The sequence below is a fragment of the Euphorbia lathyris genome, chromosome 5 (assembly GCF_963576675.1).
Source record: "Euphorbia lathyris chromosome 5, ddEupLath1.1, whole genome shotgun sequence".
In the NCBI taxonomy this organism is placed as follows: Eukaryota; Viridiplantae; Streptophyta; class Magnoliopsida; order Malpighiales; family Euphorbiaceae; genus Euphorbia; species Euphorbia lathyris.
In genome coordinates this window covers 10,403,218-10,426,145 of record NC_088914.1, presented here as the reverse complement: position 1 = coordinate 10,426,145, position 22,928 = coordinate 10,403,218, and the positions used below count along the sequence as shown (strand labels likewise).

Here is a 22,928-nt window from a genome sequence, read left to right as displayed (position 1 = left end):
ATAGGACAAAACACTTATCATTTCTATAAATAGAAAGGAGAGGCTGAGTACTCGGTTATAGTACTCAGCGAGAGATTAGGATTGAGTAGAGGTATAGAGGAAGGTACTCTTGTCATACTCAGTTGCTAAGATTGTAAAAGGTTTGAGGCTCTACCTTTAAAGAGCTCAGTAGAGGATTCGAAATCTCGGAACGTGTTCCGGGGACAGGACGTAGGCTTAGAAGAAGCCGAACCTGGATAAATCTGCTGAGTAAAGTATTTCTTACCTTTAACTCCTTATATATATTGCTTGCTTGAAATAACCAAAAACTGACCAAGTAAAGAGGTCAAGCTGAGTTGTGCGTGTTGAACATCTGAGCTCAGGAATAGACTTTAAGTGCTATCTCCTGACTCAAGCTAAGAAACTGACCTAGTCACCAGTTGACTAAGCCAGTATCTTGCTGTTTACTCAGCGCCGCTGTTAAAACCTTTTTTCCTTAGAAAAAGAAGTCTGCCCTAATTGCGAAAAAGTTTAAATAGTTCCTAACCCCCCTCTTGGAACTATACTTGCAACCTTATAAGGGACCAACAGGGGCGTATCATGGGTTTTCTGCACCAAATAATGTTGCTCCATACTTGTACCTTGTGAAGTTACAATCCTACCCCTAGCTTGATGTATAAATAAGAGTGACTAGCACTCATTTAGACATCTCTTGACACCTTGTACATAGCTACATCTTATTTCTTTTGATAGAATTCTTATTGTTTTAGATTCAGTTTTATGTAATAAAACTCTACCACCTCGAGAGCTTGTTCATTTGATTCGTCATTTCCTCGAAGTTTCGTTCCACCTTCGTTCACCAAGCTCGAGAGTTCCACCTCCAAGTCCTAAGAGACGGCCTTAAGTCCGGTTAGCTAGTCCCGAGGGCCGATTCTTCCCTTTTTACTTGCTAATTAGCTTGATCTCATCCTATGTACTAGGCTTGGTTGTATTCTATATTTTTATCCTCCATATTTATAATTTATGATTTGCAATTTCCGGTTCTATATACGTGTTGATGTTTATTGCTTGTTTTGATACTCATAATTGACTATTGTGTAGGGGAACGCGATTTCCGACGCCATTCGGGCTATCTTTAGGGATTCATATAGGTGTTGCCTTACCAGAAGTGACGAACCAGAAACCGTAGGAATTGACAAGCCACGGAACTTACGGGCCCTAGTTTTTGATCCCCAACATTAGACACGCCTTGACTAGGAACCACGTAGTCTAAGTACTTCACGGGTCGGTCGAACTACACGTAGTCGTCTTTGCAAGAGTAAATCGTCAACCGAATATATTCGGAGTTATTGCATATTATATTTATAACTTATCGTCACCCATATCACTCCGTGGAGTTTTCCATTACATAAATCTGTGTCACCAATAGGTTAGGAGTAGTTTGTAGTTGTGTCTCACACCAACTCAAAGTATTCATCGCTTAGATAACGTATAAAATCGAGTCGTCTAATACTTACAGTTATAAATCCCGTGGATTCGATACCCGGTCTTAACCGGATTATTACTTGATACGACGGGGTACACTTGCCCCTAAGTAGTCGTGACGTCTAGTAAAGATAGAGCATTTAGAAAGATCACATCCATAGATATAGAGTCCGCACTCATAGTATATACATTTCATCGTGAAAACACTACACTAGACGGTACGCATCAATACACCTTGCATCTATCATTTTGAAACAAAATAGCCAACCCCTTCTCTTGCAACTGCCCTATACTCAGCAAATTATTCCTCAAGTCCGGCACGTAAAATACTCCTGTGATGACCTGCACCAACCCATTTACATGCAGTCTTATATTGCCCTTCCCAATCACAGCCAAGCTTATGTTGTTGCCTAGCTTCACCATATCTTTAAAATTTTCATCAAAGTCGATGAAATATTCTTTTTTCCCGCACATGTGATTGCTACATCCTGAATCAAGAAACCATATATCTTCTTTATTAATGTCTTCCACATCCAAAACTGCCATCAGCAACATTTCTTCCTGGGTTTCTGCATAGTTTGCTTCTTTGCTGGAACATTCCCATTGAAAATGTCCTAGCCTGTGACATTTATAGCATTCTACAGTGGATTTGTCAAAACTTTGTCTGCCTCTCCCTCTTCCTCTTCCTCTGTAACCACCTCGTCCCAGACCTCTTATGCTGAATTGTTCTCCAGAGGAAATCTGCAATGCCTGCGTTTCTTTAACTAGACAATGCATATTCATGCATTGTTCATGTACCAATAAGCTGCTCTATAATTCATCAACAGTTAAGATGCTTGTGTCTCTAGATTCCTCAATGGAACACACAACATAGTTGAACTTGGAGGTCAATGATCTCAATATTTTAGAGACCACATCAGCATCTGTCTTGTTCTCGCCATTTGATTTCATCTTGTTGACTATTGTGAGAGTTCGAGCAACATAGTCATTGACAGATTCACCAACCTTCATTTCGAGAATCTCATACTCCTTTCGTAAAGCCTGTAGATGTGCACGTTTCACCCTTGTTGCTCCTTGAAATTTCTGTTTCATAGAATCCCATATGCTTTTGGATGTATCCTTAGTAAGGATTGTCTCCAAAATCGAACGATCTAATGCCTGGAATAGATAGTTCTTTGCCTTCAAATCTTTCAGTTTTTATTCCGCAACGTATTTATTCTCCTCTGTTGCTGCTGCAGGTACCCCATTCTCAATTACAATCCAATATTCTTTGGATCGTAGAAAATTTTCCATGAGCATTGCCCAGTGCTCATAGTGACCATCAAATTTGGGAACAGCTGGTTGAACATATGAGCTTTCTGTTGCCATCTTGAAACACTCACTCACTCACTTTAGAGAGCTGCTGCTTTCTGATTTAATCAAATGGCTCTGATACCAAATGTTAAAATAAAGAAAAGAGTCTGAGATAGATGGAAAAACTATGTTATTGAAATAGGGAAAATGGCTTTATATAGCCATACATTACAACAGCGAAGAGAAAAGAAAGGAGTCCAGTACTCCACAAGTTTGAACAATTCAAACAACTAAATATCCCTACATATCAGGGATTTACTAGATATCCCTACATATCAGGGATTTATTAAACAACCTAACAGGTTGTGCACTGGAACCTTTCCACCCACTCTTTCAATGATTTGCTAGTCTCTTGCACAAGATAATTCAAATCTTACATCGTCTTATTCTTAGGGATGGAAGTAATGAAATGATCAGCAAATTCTTTAGACATTTGCTTAAAGGACCTGATGGATCTGGGCAACAGCTGGCCATACTAATAGGCAACCGAACCTCTCAAAGTTATAAAAAATAATCAGCACATGAGGGCATCTATTGTCGTCGCAGTTTGAAAAGCCTTGAGAAATTTTTTCACATGAAGAGTAGGGTTGGTCATACCATTATAATCTTTGAGAAGTGGATATTTGAATCCTTTTGGCATAGGTTGACTCATGTTTTTTGCATTGAGAGGAGTATCCACATCAGTAGTCTTTAGCATTCTTGATCCTAACCATTTATCCTTCATGGCATACTGAAGCTCCTTTCTAATGAGCTTATAAACTTCTTCTTTTAAAGAACTTGCCTCTTCTATATTCGGTTTTGGTTTTTCCCTTTGGTTTATTTGATTTGGAGATCTGGAAACCTCCGACCATTTCTTGTGTGTTTCATAACGATGAATCAAGGATTTGGTGGAATCATGACGAACGCCTCTACGTCACTTTGGAGATCTTGAACTTTCACATTTTGGAATCTGTTTGAGAGGTGAAGGTGACGGATAACGCCTTCAGTATAAAGGACTGACATGTTTCTCTTTGGATCTCCCACGAATCACTTCAAGCTGAGATTCTTTTGAGAATCCTCTCTTCTTCGGACAAGTTCAGACTTCAGGGTATCATGTAGAACAAGCCATTGATCCATGCCTATCTCGATACCTACCATCTTTCCTTGCTTCAATCAGGTCAATTTTCATGACTTACATCTGAGTTGCATGCTCCGTTCTAAAAATGTTCATAGACTCCTAGATGGATTTGATGTTTTATCAAATGCTTCGTATGGCCATCCATAAGCCGACATTGCTCATGATCTAAGGATCCTAAACAAGCATCAATCCTCTGATCTAGAGCCGAAGAATTGTGCAACAGTTCTAGTGGATTATTGCTAAAATCCACTAGACCACGATTAGGTGTAGCCGATGTGCTTGGAATATCTACAGTTTGTTAGAGAACTGGTTGAACTATGAAATTATGTAAATGAGTTATTTACATGAAAATTGTCCACATTCACCACACCAGTTGATGTCTTCAATTCTGAATACCCTTTTCAATTTGTCTTCTAGTGACCTGAATCAATAGCAAACAATCATGGAGGGGCCAAAATCTGATATCCCTTATTTGATGCTTAAGTTAGTAGGATACTTAGGAGTAAGTAATAACCTGAAAGCATTTAATGAGAGATTGTGAATAGTGAACATACTTGGATCTCAGTTTCCAAGGTTATTTATAGATAATCACATACCTAAAATGTAATGTACTTTACATGTGTCAGCTTCTGATTGGGTTCAGTCAAGTGCCTTTCCACGTGTAGATCGTTGGTTGGATTCAGACTCCTTTCGCTTTATGTCACTCCATAATATCTGGTGTGATCTAGGGAATAAGAGCGTACCTTTGAGGTTTGAAGCTCCCATTGGTCCTCATGTGAAACTAGATGACTTCTTATTAATGTTTCTTCTTAACTGCCTAAATCAGCTTCTTTAGATTGCTTTGATATTGGCCCTTGGTTCATGCCCATTAGATTGATTCGGTTAGGCCTTTATTCAAGCCTTAACTCTTTTATCCTATATCATCGGGTTATAAGGTTGTTGTTCATTCTTTACAACTATCTTTATCTGTATGATCTTCTTCCATTATGAATCAACAGTTTTGGAGGTTTTAATGGTCAGCAGAAGCATCGGCTAAATTTCTTCATAATGTCTGGTGTGCAGCAACAAATATTCTACCAAGTTCTTATAATCTCTCAAAAAAGGGAATTGATTTGTGTGATAGGTATATCTTTTGTAGCTAGTCAGAGGATTCTCTATTCACCTGTTTAAATTCTACTTGATTACTAAGCTATATTGGAAATCAATTGTCAGTTAAAGTTTATTAATTAACAAGTAGTGATTGTCAGGATTGGGTTTCTATGGTTTTTAGTATTTATCACAAGAGGAATGACTATTTTCTCTGGCATGATATGGGTTGTGTGGTATGAACGCAATCGGGGTTATCATGGCCAGCCTAGGCTTGGATCGCAACGGGTTGTGGAGTGTGTGTACTCGGTCTTGAATGGGTTCTTATAGGGTCAGGTGGTGGGTTGTACTCGCATTGTTCAGGAATTTACTAGGCAAGGAACGACTGGTTCGGTCTACTGGTCTCTACAGCTGCTTCATCAGTATAAGCTTAATTGTGATGCGACGTACTCTGTTTGGTCTAATATGAGTGCTTTTGGTATATTTGTTTGTGATTATGCATATATTTAGTCGCTCTATCGGGTGGAGGACCAATGTGTGTGATTTTGTCTGCTTTACCTGCAGAATTATTGACAATTTTATCATCAATACATGTTGTTTGTGAATCGGGATTTCATTCAATTCAAATTGCTTTGGATTGTCTATCTGCTATTCGTCTTCTACACGGTGAAGAAAGTACTTATAACTTATTTGATGTGATTGTTAATGATATTCTTAAAGAAATAAAGTCATTCTCACATATTGAATTTATTTATGAAAAGCGTCAAAAGAATATAATTGCACATAATCTGACTGTCAGTGTTAATTTTCTTTACATTAATAAATTTCTCATTGTTTTGGTTTGTATTCAAATTGAGTCTCATCTTTTTAAATGGCCATTAAGTAACAAATTTAATCTAATATTTACTCTTTTTACGAAAATTGAATGATGATTAGGTGTGAGTTTAAGTGTGACAACTAAGCAAAACACATAAAATTAAAATTCCCTAAACTATATATTATATATTTAATAGTAACACCACAAACCTTATCTTTGAAAACACAAGCTCAACACACGTTTGATTGGGCATTTCTTTCACATACCACGTGTCCACTGTTTACCAACCACATGCCTAAGATACTAATTAATTAAAATAATTTGCTTAATCTAATTTTAGAGATAATAAATTGTGAATTCTTATAAAAAAAACAAATTAGCTAAGAAATAAATACATTATTAAAAAAATTTAATTTATCTGCATGTTATTTTATTTTATGTTTTTTAGTTAAATTATTTTAATTGGGTTATAGTATTATTTAAATAATTGAAAATGTTAAAATTCAATTAAAATTTTGAAAAACTTAATTTAAATGAATAAATTATATTATTATTAAAGAAAATAAATGGTGGACCCAAAAAGCCATAAATAAGAGCATGCTGGTTGTACTGACTGATAAAGCAAAATATTCCACTTATATAAAATGGCTTATCCATCAAAGATTCCCTCCACGTGCCATTTTCTCTCTTTTTGTCTATTGTCTTCTCTTTTTCTTTTAATCAAACAAAGAGAGTCAAATTTTCTAAATATTTTATTTAAGGGTTAATTATAAAATAATATGTGATTACACTGATTTAAAGATTAAGATAGAGAACCCATTGGACTGAGCGAGGGGATGGTTCTTAGTAGACGTCATGTGTGCCGAGGCACCTGTGTCTGGATAGCGGGTAGAATCATCAAGTTGGAGGGCAGCAAGGGATTTATTTCTGGAACCAGCTGCAAGCGAACATCGAGGGGGTGTTCTTCCTTGTGCCTTCCCATTCCCGCATTCGAGAGCAGCTACTTCTCCCCCTTCTGTGGCATTTGTCCCGGAGACTATTGCTGCTCTTCTTTTCTTAGGCCGATTTTCCAAGATTCCTTTCGGAAAGGATCTCGAAAAGAGCAGGTTTAGTTAGGCAATTCTTGGTGAAACCGGTAGCGATGGGGCTCTCAACTCACACCACTCACACTTCAACTCTCGGCTCACCCACTCAAGAAAGTAGAAATTCCTGTCAGTGAGGAATGGAATAACATATGAATGAGAGTCTCGAGCAAGGCGAGAGGAACGAAAAGTAACTCGAGCAAGGCGAGAGGAACGAAAAGCAAAGATTTGGAAGCCTGGGATTAGTTCAACAGAAAGGGAGCTCGGGCTGATTGACCGATTTGTCCATCTAGTGAAGGACTATCTGAAACTCCTCCTTTAATTCAGTAGTGCTCACCTGAATCCTGAATGACCAAATCAATTTAGTCATTTACTGTTAGTAAGTTTACACAATTTCAAAGAAAAAATTGAATTACTGTAAGCAAGTTTAAGGGTCAATAGGTCACTTTAAACAAATTCAGATAACCAATATATTAGTTTAACCAAGTTGAGTGAGCTAATAAAACACTTTATAAATTTAGGGGTCAATCAAGTTTTTGGAACAAATTCAGAAAAACGTTGATTATTAAACCACTAATTTAATATAAATTATTAAATAATTATATACTTATATATTACTTTTAAAAAAACATTATTATTTATAGAAGAAAAATAATTAATTTGATCATTATTTGTATATCTCTAAAGTTTGACTAATGGCATTAAAAGGTTTCTAGTAGTTGCTTATGGTTTTTCAAAAAACCATATGATTTTAAATATGACTAGAGGCATTTTAAACATGATTTTTGGTTTTAATAATTTGTTAATTGCATTATATGCAAATTATTATATATTATTGTACAAAAGTTTTCTTCAATCTAATCATTTTAATTTTATTCAACTACATTTTTGGTTGGATTTTGCTGTTTTGAACTTATTCATTGTACAATATGCAAATTGTTAAAAAAAATGTATATGATAATTTTGTTTAATACCAAAAGTTTCATGTATCCATATTCTCTTATCATATCTTGTCTCATTGTCTGTAAACCATAATATAATATATGCTTAAACATATTTTGATTTTAATATTCACAATTTGTTTATATTATTTTTTATGAATTTTGTCGGAATATAGAAAATAAATAAATAAATAATTCAAATCATTTTTTGAAGAATAAAAAATACATTAACTCATAAACAGTGAATATTTACCAAAGGCATCAAGTAACCAAATAGGAACCGAAAAAGATAATAACTTGGCTAGCAATGAACTGGAGATGTGTCGTGTAACGATATGGATTGTTCTGTTTGCTAGCCTAAATAAAAAAACACTTGAAACACTTGGAAATCGTGTCTGCTAATTAAAAGACATTTACAATCCTGAATAACAATCGAGCTTGGCCGAGTTTACCCCATTACAGCTTCTTTAGCATCACATTCAATTAGTTTATATTCTTTTGGTGGAAAAAAAGTGTGTTAAATATAGGTCTATCCACTCCCTTCAGGACAAACACATGCCTCGATGAGATAGCATCTTTTTTATTAGCTGTTAAATTTTTACTAGTTAATTAATAATTAACTAATCGAAAGTCCGTATGATTTTCAGATTATGAAATTATGTTATTATTTTTTCAAAAATGATAAGTAATTAGATAAATTTTATAGTTTAATTAGGTTAGTGTATTACATAGTATATATAATATTTCATATTTAATTTAGTTTTAATTAAAAAAAACATTAAATTTAAATTGTGTAAATTAAATAATTTTTTTAATTTTATTTTTTTAGCATAGATGGATACATTTAATCAAGTATGGATACATTCAATCAAGTATTATTACATATTATTTTTTATACAATATAAATATTAACATTATCAAATTTTAATATTTTAATTATATGAACAAACTTTTTATGACAATTTTTATAATCCAATTAATAAAAATCTATAAATTATTTATATTATAATAGAAACAGACCACTCCCATCTAAAATATGGAGAATTAGTCATTATTTGACAGGAAGGTAAATGGAGGTAAATTAGAATAATGGAAGGTTAAATATCACATTAACCTTGTTTAGAAATTGTTTTTGGAGAATAAATAAAGGTTAATGAAAGTTAAATGTCTACTTTCTTTAACCTCCAAACCCTAACCATCAAATTTGGGGTTAATGAAAGTAATGTAAACTTTATTAGAAAAATTTATCTATGCACGATAATTTTAACTTTCATTCCCCTGCATATTTAAACTTTCAAAAACAAAGTTAAACTTTTAATCTCATTTGTATTCTATAAACTCCCAAACGAGGTTAATTTTTAATTTTCATTTCCATAACTTCTATTTTATTTCCATTACCTCCTTTAACTCTCACCCCCATTAACCTCCAAACATCCAAACAAAGGCTTAAGGTTAGGGTTTTGTAGCCTAACTGAATACTATAAATAGAAATTGATCCCACAGAATACATAATTCTCTTGTGCCTCCTCCCCCTTCTACGCCACCCACTCTCTATATTAGACGTCAGCTTTAGTTCATGGACTCGCAGTTTTCACCCCGTGCTTGATATCTACGTGGGTGATTGTTTCGTTACTTTATATTCCCAACAAATTCTGCCTACAAGAGGTAAACTTTAAATCTGTGTTTATATTATGATTATTTATTAGAATAATCCCTTCAAATTCATATTAGCATATTTTGATGAATATATAAATAAATATAATTTAAATAATTAAATTAATAAAAATATAGATTTTTCCACCAAAAGAATTAAATATATACTATTACAAATTTATATATTAAACGACTTATAAATTTGAGAAAAGAAAAATAAATTTCATTAAAATCTAAGAAGGGTAAATAAATGAAATTTGAAATTTTGTTCAAAATGAATAGATATAGGTATGGGATATTATTAGAGCAACAGTCTCTTGGTTTGACTCTTAATTTAAAATTTGAATAGAAAGAGTTAAATATCGAATTTAATAGTAACTTTCTACCTCTTCAAATCATTGAAAGTCGCTCAATCATTTCTATTAATGGAGAGCGTCTAACAATCTCGTAGTGCCTTCTAATTTCATTTTTTTATTAATAATTTTATTTTTTTCTTAATATTTTATTATTGAGGAGTCCATCTTCTTTCACTATTGTTGAATATAACTATAATTAATAATTTTAATTATAAATAATAAATAAATAGTGAATACGAGGAGTATTGTTGGAAAATTATATATATTAGTCACTCGTAAATCACTAAGAGTCAATTATTTATATTAATTTTAGACTATGAATTAAAAATTTCTATGCTCTTAGACCTCATTTATTTATAGAAAAATATTGCGTAGAAAAGTATTCGCCTAATTTTCCGATTTTTCTTCATTAAAAAAATTAATCGATAGAAAATTTTAGATTAGTCCATACGAAAATTTCTGAAGAGAAAAAAGTAAATATTTTACTTTATTTCATTCCTTTTTACCGTTTTTGATTGAAATTAGTATTCATCTACTATTTATTCTTAATTTTCAGTATTACAGTCAAACACCGAAGAATAACCCAAAAAGTTATGGATAACATTTGTAATTAAAATGACAACATAATTCCGACATATAAAATCTCTAAAAATTCTTACCAAAAAAAAAAATCTCTAAAAATTGACATCTGTAATTAAGCTTTTGACTGCTGAATATTAATAGTAATTAGCACTAATCATTTGCTTAAACAAAACCATAATTTCTCGGTTTGTTCTCATCTGCATAAACTGCAAAAAGACACCATTTTCGATCATTTAATCAATATAATACTCGAAATTCAAAAGAGATTTCACAAGATACAGTGATGGCGATTGCTGTTTGGTACACTTATTTATACGAATCCTACGTTCTTCTCTCTTCAGCTCCGTAGGTCTTTCACCAACTCTCTCTAAAGTTTTCACGTGTTTTCCTGCTTTCCTGCACTGTTTTTCCCTTTTCTTCTTTGTCTGTATATATATATCAGCATAACTCCATTAACAGCGACTGTTCATTGTTTCTTTTTTGATGATTGTTTTCTGTCTGTGTTTTTTTTGGTATTTTTGGCAGGTTTTCCCGAATTGATATTGGTTTTGATTGGATTAGAAATATGATAAGCTGAGGATTTTTTGTTTGATTTCTAGATCCAGAGAAATAGCCAATGTTGAGTTCTTTGTAGTGTTAATCGCTTGGTTTTTTATGGTAATGTTGATAAAGAGGAGAGGTGATTTTAAATTTTAATTCAAGCATGGAACAATCTTCATCTTCCCGTTCTACCAGAGTCACCATTACTGTGCTCTGTAATTTCTTGATTTCGTCTCTCAATTTTGGTTTTGGGCTATATGAGTTTTGGAATCATCGGATTGTTGATTATGGTTTCATCTTCTTTGCTCTAACATGGAGTTTAGCTACTGCTGTTTCAATCTATTGTAAAAGAACAGTGTTAAGAGAAGGTAATAAGTGGCCTTTGGTTCTGATTCTTTGGTGGGTGTTTTCCTGCATTTTCTACTCACTTTCTGTCTCCATTTACTTGCTTACCTGTTTCACCTCCGTTGAGTTTTCTGTTCCATTGCCTGAATTCAGCAATGAAATCTACATTGTTGATTTTGTTTCCTTCCCGTTGTCAATACTACTTTGCTTCCATGGTTTAACGTATAGTGGTAGTAGTAATAAGATGCAAAGTGATGTTGAAGAATCTTTGCTTGTAAAAGATCGTGAAATCAATTCAACTAGCTTGGGTAATGCTGGAATTTGGAGCCAAATCACATTCCAATGGCTGAATCCACTGTTTAGTAGGGGAAGAAGGCAAAAACTGGAACTATCTCATATACCAGAAGTTCCACAATCAGAAACAGCAAAGCATGCTTCCTCGTTGCTTGAAGAATCTCTTGGGAAAGGGAAGACTGAGACCTCTAACTTGCCAATGGCCATTTTCTATTCTGTGAGGAAATCTTTGATCATAAATGGGATATTTGCAGGTAACTTGTTGTTTCTTACTCTTTGGATTCTGTTTATAAAGCAGATTTTATCCCATCTTTTTGAACTTCTACTTTTCATCTTTTGCAGGCATTAATACGCTTGCCTCCTATATGGGTCCTCTTCTGATAACAAGATTTGTTAGTTTCTTATCTGAGAAACATGATGATTCGAGCCATCTCTATGGATTAATTCTCGCATCCATCTTCTTCTTCTCGAAGACTATAGAATCATTAACTCAAAGACAGTGGTATTTCGGAGCTCAGAGGATTGGCATACGAGTAAGAGCAGCGCTAATTGTAATGATCTATAAGAAATCTCTATCTGTCAAATATGCTGGTCCGAGCAGTGGTAAAATAGTAAATATGATCAATGTAGATGTGGAGAGAATTGGAGATTTCTGCTGGAACATCCATGGAGTTTGGCTGCTGCCACTTCAGGTCTTTTTAGCCCTTATAATTCTTTACATAAATCTTGGTGCTGCCCCTTCATTGGCTGCTCTTTCTTCCACAATTTTAGTAATGGTGAGCAATACTCCCTTGGCTAATAAGCAAGAAAAGCTTCACTCTAAGATAATGGAATCTAAGGATTCTAGAATTAAAGCAACTTCAGAAACTCTTAAAAGCATGAGAGTTCTCAAATTGTATTCATGGGAATCAACATTTTTGAACAGGCTTCTTCAACTTAGAGAAACAGAGAGAAATTGGCTAAGTAAATACTTGTATACAAGCTCAGCCATAGCCTTTCTGTTTTGGGCCTCACCGACTCTAGTTTCTGTTATCACCTTTGGGGTCTGCATCTTGTTAAAAACACCATTAACAACAGGCACAGTGCTTTCTGCTTTAGCTACTTTCAGAATTTTGCAAGAGCCAATTTACAACCTACCTGAGCTCATTTCCATGGCTGCTCAAACTAAAGTGTCCATTGATCGAATCCAGGAGATTTTAAGAGAAGAGGGTCAAAGAAAGCAGATACCGTCCAATGTTCCATCAGTATCTGACCTTGCAATTGAACTTGAGGCGGGAGAATATGGTTGGGATACAAGTGACTACAACTTCAAGAAACCTGCCATAAAAATTGTAGACAATATCAAAATAATGAAGGGCTACAAAGTTGCAGTTTGCGGATCAGTTGGGTCTGGAAAATCAAGCCTACTTTGCAGTATACTGGCTGAAATCCCCAGAATTACCGGAGCAGCAATAAAGGTCTTCGGAACAAAGGCTTATGTTCCCCAAAGTGCTTGGATTCAAACAGGAACAGTGAAAGAAAATGTGCTGTTTGGCAAGGATATGAATCAGGCCTTCTATGAAGAAGTTCTGGAAGCTTGTGCTTTGAACCAAGATATTGGGGCATGGATTAACGGGGATTTGACTTTGGTAGGAGAGAGAGGGCTCAATTTGAGTGGAGGGCAGAAGCAGAGAATTCAACTTGCGAGGGCTGTTTACAGTAAGTCGGATGTTTATATCCTGGATGACCCTTTCAGTGCTGTTGATGCACATACTGGAGCACATCTGTTCAATGTAAGCGCCTTTCTGTTATTATTTCAAGCTCTTTGTATGTAACCAAAACAATCATGTATCTCTAGCTTTATCTAAATGTTGGAAAAAAAATTTGTGCAGAAATGTCTGATGCAACTCTTGTCTCAAAAGACTGTCATATATGCTACACATCAGCTTGCATTTTTAGAATCTGCAGATCTTGTTCTGGTAAATAACTAGTAACTTTCTTCCTGATTTGAAGCCTATCATTTTTTTACTGACAAATGGATCCTTTATAGGTGATGAAAGATGGTAAAATTGGTCAGTCTGGGAAATATGAAGAGTTAATTGCAGATCCTACTGGTGAACTTGTCAAACAAATGGCCGCCCATAAGAAGTCTTTAAACCAAGTGAACCACCCCGAAGAAAAAGACAAGGTCTTAACCAGTGTAGCCTCTCAGCAAACTCAAACTGAAGTTACAGAAGAACTACCAGTTAGTAACAACAACTTTTTGGAAAAAAATCCTGAAGAAGAGACTGAAACTGGTAGAGTGAAATGGAGTGTTTACTTAACTTTTGTTGCTTCAGCTTATAAAGGAGCTTTGGTTCCCGTGGTCCTCCTTTGCCAAGTCCTCTTCCAAGGACTACAAATGGGCAGCAATTATTGGATTGCTTGGGCATCGGAGGATAGACACGGTGTTTCTAGGGAGAAAATGATTTGGATATTTGCTTTGTTATCTGGTGGAAGCTCTGTCTTTATATTAGGAAGAGCAGTTTTGATGGCAACTATTGCTGTTGAGACTGCTCAAAGACTTTTCCTGGGAATGATTAGATCAGTTTTTCGAGCACCTATATCGTTCTTCGATTCAACACCTTCAAGTCGAATTCTCAGCAGGGTAAGAATCTCCATCTAATTCTCAGTTCAGTAGCTATATTTCTGTGTCCGCCTTTAGAAATTGATGTCATTCTTTGTCCTTGCAGTCTTCTACAGATCAAAGCACAGTTGACACGGACATTCCCTACAGATTAGCTGGACTGGCATTTGCGCTAATTCAGCTGCTAAGCATAATCATGCTAATGTCTCATGTTGCTTGGCAGGTCTTCCTTCTCTTTCTCATCGTTATCGGAATTTCTATATGGTACCAGGTAAGAACAATTAATCATTCAAAATATAACATTCCCTCACTTCTCGCATTACATTTCTCCCAATTGCAGATATGGATTACAGTTTCTTATTCGTGTTTTATGGAAATTTCTTACAGGCCTATTACATTACAACAGCAAGAGAATTAGCAAGGATGGTTGGAACAAGAAAGGCTCCTATCTTGCATCACTTTTCCGAGTCAATTGTTGGGGCACCAACTATTCATTGTTTCAATCAAGAAGACCGTTTCTTGATCAGAAACTTGAAATTGATCGATGATTATTCGCGTGTTGACTTCCACAACACAGGCACAATGGAATGGCTATGCGTTCGAATCAACTTTCTATTCAATTTCGTGTTCTTTCTAGTTCTGACCATCTTGGTTAGCCTGCCTAGATCAGCTATTGATCCCAGTAAGTTTCTCCGGACCTTAATCCATTGAATTTTCACTTTAGACTATGTCAATGTTAAACTAACGAATGCTCAACCGAATGACAGGCTTGGCAGGGCTAGCAGCTACATATGGTCTGAACCTAAATGTTCTTCAGGCTTGGGTTATATGGAACCTATGCAACGTTGAGAACAAAATGATATCAGTTGAAAGAGTTCTTCAATTCACCAACATACCTAGTGAAACTCCGTTGGTGATCGAAAATTCCAGGCCGAATCTCGAGTGGCCAAGCGAGGGAAGAATCGAATTAATGAATCTGTGTGTTCAGTATTGTTCTTCTCTCCCAATGGTTCTCAAGTCCATAACTTGCACTTTCCCTGGAGGGAAGAAAATTGGTGTTGTTGGTAGAACAGGAAGTGGAAAGTCTACTTTGATTCAGGCTCTTTTTCGGGTCATTGAGCCTTCGAGTGGACAGATTTTTATTGATGGATTGGACATATCCACAATAGGTCTGCATGATTTGAGATCTAGGCTCGGTATAATCCCTCAAGATCCCACATTGTTTCAAGGAACTGTGAGAACCAATCTTGATCCTTTGCAGCAACACTCAGATCAAGAAATATGGGAGGTAAGCATCGAAAATCTTCTTTCGAAGCAGGGTTTCGAAATTATATGTACTCAATCTATGTGTTTCCTCAGGTTCTCAAAAAGTGTCGCCTGTCTGATACAGTAAAGCAAGACCGGAGGCTCCTTGAAGCACCAGGTACATTCTCATTACTAGAAAATTCTGAAGAAAGGTTTCTTAGTGTGATAAAAATCACATTTCTGTAATCAATACTGAACTCTCCTGGATGATGCAGTAGCAGAAGACGGAGAAAACTGGAGCGTTGGTCAGAGGCAGCTCGTTTGTCTAGCTCGAGTTCTGCTAAAGAAGCGGAGAATCTTGGTATTAGATGAGGCCACAGCTTCTATTGACACAGCAACAGACAACATCATTCAGGCAACAATAAGAGAAGAAACAAGCCAATGCACAGTCATAACTGTAGCGCATCGAATACCTACTGTTATCGATAATGACATGGTTTTGGTTCTCGACGAAGGTAAGCTGAAGAACAGGAATGAGTAGTTATTGTCAAAATTGCATACATACTCTTTATCTGAACTAATTGCTGCTATGTTTATGAATGTAGGCAAGGTGATCGAGTTCGACTCTCCTGTACAGTTGCTCAAGGATAATTCTTCTGCATTTTCGAAACTGGTTGCAGAATTCTTGAGGAGATCGTCGAAGAGAGAGAGAGATTATCTTAAAGTAGGAGAGATCAGGCTTCATTATCAGAAGCTCATAGCAGTAAAGCAGAAGGCAAAGCTAACTAGGAGAATTTGAACATAAAAGCCCATACATTGTACAGAAGAGAAGACTAGGTAGCAAGTAAAATCATAGTGCAGATAAATTTTTGATGAGTCTTAATTTCTAGTGTAGGATTTCTAACGGTGTAGCAATTCGGGTTATAGTGTCATAATCGTGTTATGTTATCCGTATATTCCATTTGATTAGAAAAAATGTAAATTCAATAAAAATGATAATTGTGACGCGTATAAGTCATGTTACTGTATCACAAGTTGCCACCCGTAATGAGTATACACTTGTGCAATAACCTGAATAAACTGCAGATCAGTTAGAAGTTACATTTTGATGAATTTGTAATTCATGATTGAGAGATTGAACTAGAGATCAATCAATCTGAAGCATTTCTTATGTTTATAATGATTTCCCGTAATACTCCTTTCATTAGTGGAGTGTACCATGATAACAGTTGGAATTGTGAATAGAAGGGAAGTTTGATTAGGAGTTTGGGTGGCAATTCGTGCTAATGGGTTTGTGTTGGTGTCGTGTCAATTATCAAGTTAACACCAAATGAGTCAATGCTATAATTCAAAAAATTTAGTTTCACAATTGTATCAGTCAAATTAGATTTGTGTCCATCTTGTATCGTGTAACATGTAAAGATATTGCTAGATCCGAATCATATTTGCAAGGCGCTTGTATGTTATTACCTTAGTTAAGATAGAAACATGACCTAAAAATTTAGGTGTTAATTTTGTGTCAACCCTAAAATAACTAGAGCGTAATGTAGTTGAGCTTTGACTTACTCATGCTCGGTTTGTTAGGAAGTTGATGAGTTCGACCTCAACATCCTATTCGTGAGCTTGTTCATGAGCTTTGATCGCGAGCATTAATTCTGTTAATGAACTTTGCTCGCGAACAAGTATGCTCATTTAAAATTAACACAAAACTACATAATTTTGAAACCAACAAAAGTTTATACAAAATTACGTTGTTTTCCATTTCCCCATTTATAGAAATACTATTACGTTGTTCACGAACTTATTAATGAACCTATAACTGAGTATGTTCGCGAACTTTCAAATCGAGTTTCACCATGCTGAAGCTCCGTTCATTTACAAATCGAGCAAAACACAATCATACTTTTATCGAGCCATTTGCAACCCTAAAAATAACTCATTACATATTTATTAAAACTCACAACTCACTAAATTCATATTGGGTCCATATTGTGTTATGGTGTCAAGGAAACAAAGCTACTGTATTTTGGGCTACATTCAAACAAACAATATATTTAAAAAGCAAAAAATATTTATACATATTAACGACCTATTCTAGATAAGTCGTTTGGTTCAACTTTTGTTTTGTTACTTGATTTTTCTTTCGAAATAACTATAAGTATTCCTACTTATCCAAACATTCATATATCCAGCTAAAAAAAGGAGAATGAAACAGGCACCTACTAATAGCAAACACATTTATTATTAAAAACTGATTGATCAAAATTTCCAATCTGCAATGTGCAAATGCAATTAAATGGAAGAACAATAATTTGTCATCAGAATCAGAAACTTGAAATCTGCAATTACTGTATTTTATTCTTCTAAGAAGAAGTAGGAAGGTCAGGCTTAGAAAAGAAGGAGTTGACAGAAGGCATGATCTCAGGAGACTTGTTGCGTACAAACTTCCTTACAAAATGTTGTGAATATCTCTCACCCTCTGCATGATTGTCAAGAATTCCAGCAGTCCTATGTTCCAGTCGAAATTTGTGCGTGCTAAATCAGTAAATAAGGGTGTTGAAGGTTCAAAATTGGCAAAATTAAGTGTGTGAAATGTCCAAGTATAAGTTCAACAAAACATTTCGGAGTGCCAAGCGACAAAACGTGACAATTTTAGATGTGCAAGTGTAATTATGTGTTAAGGGTAAATAATTTGACCCCTTATCTCAATATAATTCACGTAAATGCTTTTGTATATTGCTACATTGGAGCATTATTCCATTGTAGTTGCTTGGTTAGACATAATTATGGGCGAAGTGCTCTGCTAACCAGCACGAAGTAAGACGATTTTCATCCAATTTCATAATTATAAAGAAATCGGATGAAAATCATCCAATTTCTTCACCAACTACATAACCCAAGCAAGCAATAACGCTCTGATTATGTTTTTTATTGTTCTTCATGCAAGGAAGTCGGACAAACTTGTCAGATTCCCTGTTGTAAGGAAGTTGGACATGTGGGAAGAATGATTTCCAGACAATCTTTATCTCACTTTCTTGCAGCAAGAAGTTGGACAATTTCAAAGTGTCAAACGATAAAACGTGACAATTTGAGGCATGTAAGTGTAATTATGTGTTTGACTAAAAAATGCATCAACACAATTTAGATGGTATGACTATGATAATGAAAAGCTGAAATTTGACCTTTATCAACACAATTTGAATAAATGCTCCGGATAATACTCCATTGGAACATTATTCCATTGTAGTTGCTTGGCTAGACATAATTATATGCCTAGTGCTCCGCTAACCAAGGCGAAGTAAGTAGATTTTCATCTGCTTTCATAATCGTAAAGAAATTGAACGAACGAAAATCGTCTTATTTCTTTACCACCTACACAAGCCTAGCAATAATTTTTAGGTTAAGTTTTTGTCGTTCTTCACACAAGGTTGAACAATCTTTGCCTGATTTCATGTTGCAAGAAAGTCGGACAATTTTTATCTGGTTTCATATTGCAAGGAGTCGGACGTGTGAGAAGAACAACTTCCAACAGTGGATGGGACGATCTCAATCTTTGTTTGACTTTCTTGTTGAATGTTGGACAAACCTCTAAAGACCTACTTGGATAAAGGTTTGATAAGGTTCACTAGAGAGACCGGGAACATCCCACCAAATTGGTAGGGCTGAGATTTAGGTTATTTCAAGGTTTTTTAATCTCCGACTTTCCAAGCAAAGATAGTGAAATAACCTGCTTTAATTAACCTCCCCTAACCCGTACCCAAAAATTAAGTAATGCTAAGGTTACATAGATGGTGAAGAAATCAACAATCTAATTTTAAAATCGGCATTATCATACACATTTCTAACCGCACAATCAACTTGAAGTGAAATTGTGCTACAATGGAGCATAATCCAGGGCATTAATTGCTGAAATTTGATGAACAAATGTGAGGCTAAGTGATAAGAAAAAAGAAAGATGTACCTGACTTCAGGATTGGTGCAAATGTTTCTAACAAGCTGCATAGCACAAATGCCAACCGCTACACCAACAGAAGCAAACAGAGGAAACACCTGTATTGTATATATAAACTTGTGTTAACAGATAAATCCAAGATCATGACTAGGATTAGAACACCAAAAAATCATTATAAAAATTGATTGGAAATTCCAACTGCTACTAATGCATAATAACAAAAGTTAGATCTTTGACCACATATGAATAAAAAAAATTAGGTGAAAAAGAAGCGATTGAGACAATAAAATCTATTCTTTTTTCTTTTATTGAAGATAGAAATTACATACCTCAGGCCTGATCCATCTTGAACCACCCATGGTATCCAAACAAACAACAAGAGAACGAAGAAGACAAAACAAAACCCTCTTGTTTTTGTTGTTGAAGGAGAGAAAAGGGAAAGAAAGTTGGAAACGGCAAGAGAAGAATTTGAATCGGATACAAACACCTAAATTTAATTTTTATTGAAAAGAAAAGTAAAGGGTTGTACTTGGGCAACAAGTCAGTTCAAAAGTAACGGCCACCCGCTGCCAACCTTGGGAATCAGGACTCCTACAAAGCCATGTTCTAGAACTTTCTGGCAGCCGCAAAGGTCAAACCTTTTCGTTTATTTTATTTTATCAAATATAATTTCATTTTTTTTAATGTACAAATTTAATTGGGGCTAGGTAGGGATGCAAATGGGGCGGGGATTTCCCGTCCCCATTGGTGACCCGTCCCGATGGGAACAAGGAATCGCCGATAAGGATTCTTATGGGATAGGGATGGAGATAACTTTGTCCCCCATGACGGAGATGAGGCGGGGATCCCCGATCCCGCCATGTTAATCCCCAATGAGAATCCCAGATTATTCCTTGTAATATTTGATTTTTTTGGATGATTTAAATAAATTTTAGTTAGGTGATTGGTTGAATTTTTATTTTTTTTTATTTGAAAATTTGAGAATGGTTGTTAATATTTAGTATTATTAGCCACTGTTTCTTAAACATTTTTTCTTTTACTGATTTTTTAAACATAAACGGTGATTCCCTACGGTGAATGGGGAATGGGGAATGTGGATAACGTTTTTAGAACATTTATAAACGGGGATGGGGATGGAAATTCCTAGTGGGACGGAGATGGGAATGGTGAATCCCCGACTAGTCAGGGACGGGGATGGGAAATGCATTCCCCGCCCCGTTTACATCCCTAGGGCTAGGTTACAAAATACTCTACATTAATAATTTTAATAATAAAATAATACATAATTAGTGAATATAAGGAGTATTGTTGGAAATTATATATATTAGTCATTCTTAAATATAGTGGTAACTTTCTACCAAAAAAAAAAAATATATATATAGTGGTAACTTTATTGACGTGAAATTTCTTCCCTCCATGAGACATCATGGTGATTCACGAGTTTTTATGGGTTTCCATAACGTGGGAGACGTGCTCTTTCATGGCAATGTTTAAAGGGTCTCTACATAATATCTAATCTGGACTGGGTCATAATAGGTGACTTCAATTATATGTTATTCTCTTTCGAAAAACGTGGAGGTAGAAGGCATTCGACATGGCTATTGACAAGTTTTAATGAGGTTCTAGACTACTATACCCTTTCAAAACTACATATGTACGGATATTCGTTTACCTGGGTCCGAAACATACAGGGACATTTGCTAATTGATGAAAAATTAGATCGAGTCATAACTAACCAGTTATGGCATGATCAGTTTCCCACGACTTCCATCCTAATTATTGCTACAACACAATCAGACCATTCGACATGCATCCTCAAATTGTGTGACTCGTCTCCTGCAGCATCGTTTCAGTTTCGTTATGAAAACGCGTGGAGACTCGAGGAGGGTTGTCGCCAGACGATCGTTGTGGCCTAGAGTGTTAATAGCAGGTTATGTTTTACGGATCGGATGCAGTACTGTAGAGGGAAGGTGCATTAATGGAGAAAGAATTTTCAGTTTCGCTTTCGGGGCCAGTCGAAGCGGCTAGAAGACGATCGTTGTGGCCTAGAGTGTTAATAGCAGGTTATGTTTTACGGATCGGATGCAGTACTGTAGAGGGAAGGTGCATTAATGGAGAAAGAATTTTCGATTTCGCTTTCGGGGCCAGTCGAAGCGGCTAGAAGACTGCCTGGAGGGGTTGCGTGGTGCGTCTGAAAGGGAGGAGACCCGACATGTCAGTGAGGAATTATAAAGTGCGGCAGGAGGAGACCCGACATGTCAGTGAGGAATTATAAAGTGCGGCAAGAGCAAGAATTGTATTGGAAGCAACGTTCGAAGGTTCAATGGCTAAGGGAATGTGGCAGCAATTCATGTTTTTTTCACTCTTCAGTTCATGCACATAGACAGAAGAATGATTTTGGTGGTTTGGTAAATGAAGCGGGGGATCACAATACATGGAATTCGGGACTGGCGTAGAGCCTCGACATCCTCGATTTGGTATAGACTCGTGTGCTTGCAGGGCAAAGGCAACAAGGGTTTACAGTGGAATTTACAGATCACCTACTGAGGGCTAAATTTTGACGGAGTGGGGAATCGAACCTCAAACCTGTCAAGCAGAGGTTCAACGCCTTACCACTCGGACCAACCCTCATTGGCACATCTCTCCACTTCTTAGTGCCTTCTAACTTCATTTTTTATTAATAATTTATTATTGATGTATCTCTCTCCTCACACTATTGGTAAATATAATAATAAATAATAATCTCGATAATAAAATAATAAATAAAAAGGGAATATAAGGAGTGTCGTTGGAGATGATATTTCTTAGTTACTCTTAAATCACTAAAATCAATTATTTATATTATTTTTAGACAGTTCATTAAGAATCTCTTAGAGATGCTCTTACACTCTTAAATTTATCAATTTTAGAATTTCCACACATTTTAATTGTTGATTTGACAAATTTCAAATTTAACATTGTATATAGGGCTGTAAATGAACAGAGCCGCTCATGAGCAGCTCGGTGATCGGCTCGATAAAAGCTCGGCTCGATTTGTAAACGAGCCGCTCATGAACACGATTTACTGGTTCGATTCGTAAACGAGTCAAGCTTGAGCAGGCCAAAGCTCGGCTCCAAAGCTCGCGAGCAGGCTCGATTAGAACATTTATGAACAAATTTTAGTTTTGTAGAAAACTATATAGTTTTGTGTTAGTTCACAAATATCTAAACTTAATATTATTTCATTTGCTATTAGATGAGTTCGTTAACAAACATAATAAATGAGTAATAGACGAACTATTTGTAAGCATCTTGTTTATTTATTCACGAACTTTGCTTGTGAGCTTGTTTATGTACACAATTAAAAAGTTATTTGCGAGCAAACTTCACAAATATAATTAACAATTTACTCACAAACAATTCATGGTTAGATAATTTTCTTAATGAACCAAGTCCAAAAGAGGATTTTGAGCTCGAAACAAGCTCGAAGCTCGGCTCAAGCTCGTTGAGCAACCCA

General features: G+C 35.6%; 2 protein-coding genes across 5 annotated transcripts; one reads left to right on the top strand and one right to left on the bottom strand.

The window, feature by feature from the left end:
• The first annotated feature begins 10,486 nt into the window (after positions 1–10,486).
• LOC136228774 (putative ABC transporter C family member 15) lies at positions 10,487–16,758 on the top strand. Of its 3 annotated transcripts, none has more exons than XM_066017253.1 (11): positions 10,487–10,796; positions 10,977–11,884; positions 11,973–13,402; positions 13,502–13,588; positions 13,660–14,256; positions 14,342–14,506; positions 14,623–14,917; positions 15,003–15,523; positions 15,595–15,658; positions 15,756–15,995; positions 16,086–16,758. In XM_066017253.1, exons 2-11 carry the CDS (start codon positions 11,155–11,157, stop codon positions 16,277–16,279), a joined length of 4,323 nt encoding a protein of 1,440 aa, XP_065873325.1. In that variant the 5' UTR covers positions 10,487–10,796; positions 10,977–11,154; the 3' UTR covers positions 16,280–16,758. The 3 variants fall into 3 exon arrangements, with proteins under 3 accessions (XP_065873325.1, XP_065873324.1, XP_065873323.1); XM_066017252.1 differs by having other exon boundaries at positions 10,487–10,800; XM_066017251.1 differs by having other exon boundaries at positions 10,487–11,884.
• A 945-nt stretch (positions 16,759–17,703) lies between these two features.
• On the bottom strand, positions 17,704–20,014 carry LOC136228775 (uncharacterized). 2 transcript variants are annotated; one of them, XM_066017254.1, is made up of 3 exons: positions 19,762–20,014; positions 19,442–19,530; positions 17,704–18,015 (listed from the first exon to the last, which is right to left on the bottom strand). In XM_066017254.1, exons 1-3 carry the CDS (start codon positions 19,789–19,791, stop codon positions 17,844–17,846), a joined length of 291 nt encoding a protein of 96 aa, XP_065873326.1. In that variant the 5' UTR covers positions 19,792–20,014; the 3' UTR covers positions 17,704–17,843. The 2 variants fall into 2 exon arrangements, with proteins under 2 accessions (XP_065873326.1, XP_065873327.1); XM_066017255.1 differs by having other exon boundaries at positions 17,704–17,988; positions 19,762–19,971.
• Positions 20,015–22,928: the final 2,914 nt, after the last annotated feature.

What these genes read in the sequence shown, in the direction of transcription:
- LOC136228774 (XM_066017253.1), top strand. Translation starts at nt 11,155, where the DNA reads ATGGAACAATCTTCATCTTCCCGTTCTACCAGAGTCACCATTACTGTG. An exon ending in AATCTGCAGATCTTGTTCTG is followed by an intron (nt 13,589 to 13,659) that starts GTAAATAACTAG and finishes GATCCTTTATAG; the next exon opens with GTGATGAAAGATGGTAAAAT. An exon ending in CAAGTCGAATTCTCAGCAGG is followed by an intron (nt 14,257 to 14,341) that starts GTAAGAATCTCC and finishes TTGTCCTTGCAG; the next exon opens with TCTTCTACAGATCAAAGCAC.
- LOC136228775 (XM_066017254.1), bottom strand. Translation starts at nt 19,791, where the DNA reads ATGGGTGGTTCAAGATGGATCAGGCCTGAG. An exon ending in CAAGATGGATCAGGCCTGAG is followed by an intron (nt 19,531 to 19,761) that starts GTATGTAATTTC and finishes TATACAATACAG; the next exon opens with GTGTTTCCTCTGTTTGCTTC. An exon ending in TGCACCAATCCTGAAGTCAG is followed by an intron (nt 18,016 to 19,441) that starts GTACATCTTTCT and finishes TTACTGATTTAG; the next exon opens with CACGCACAAATTTCGACTGG.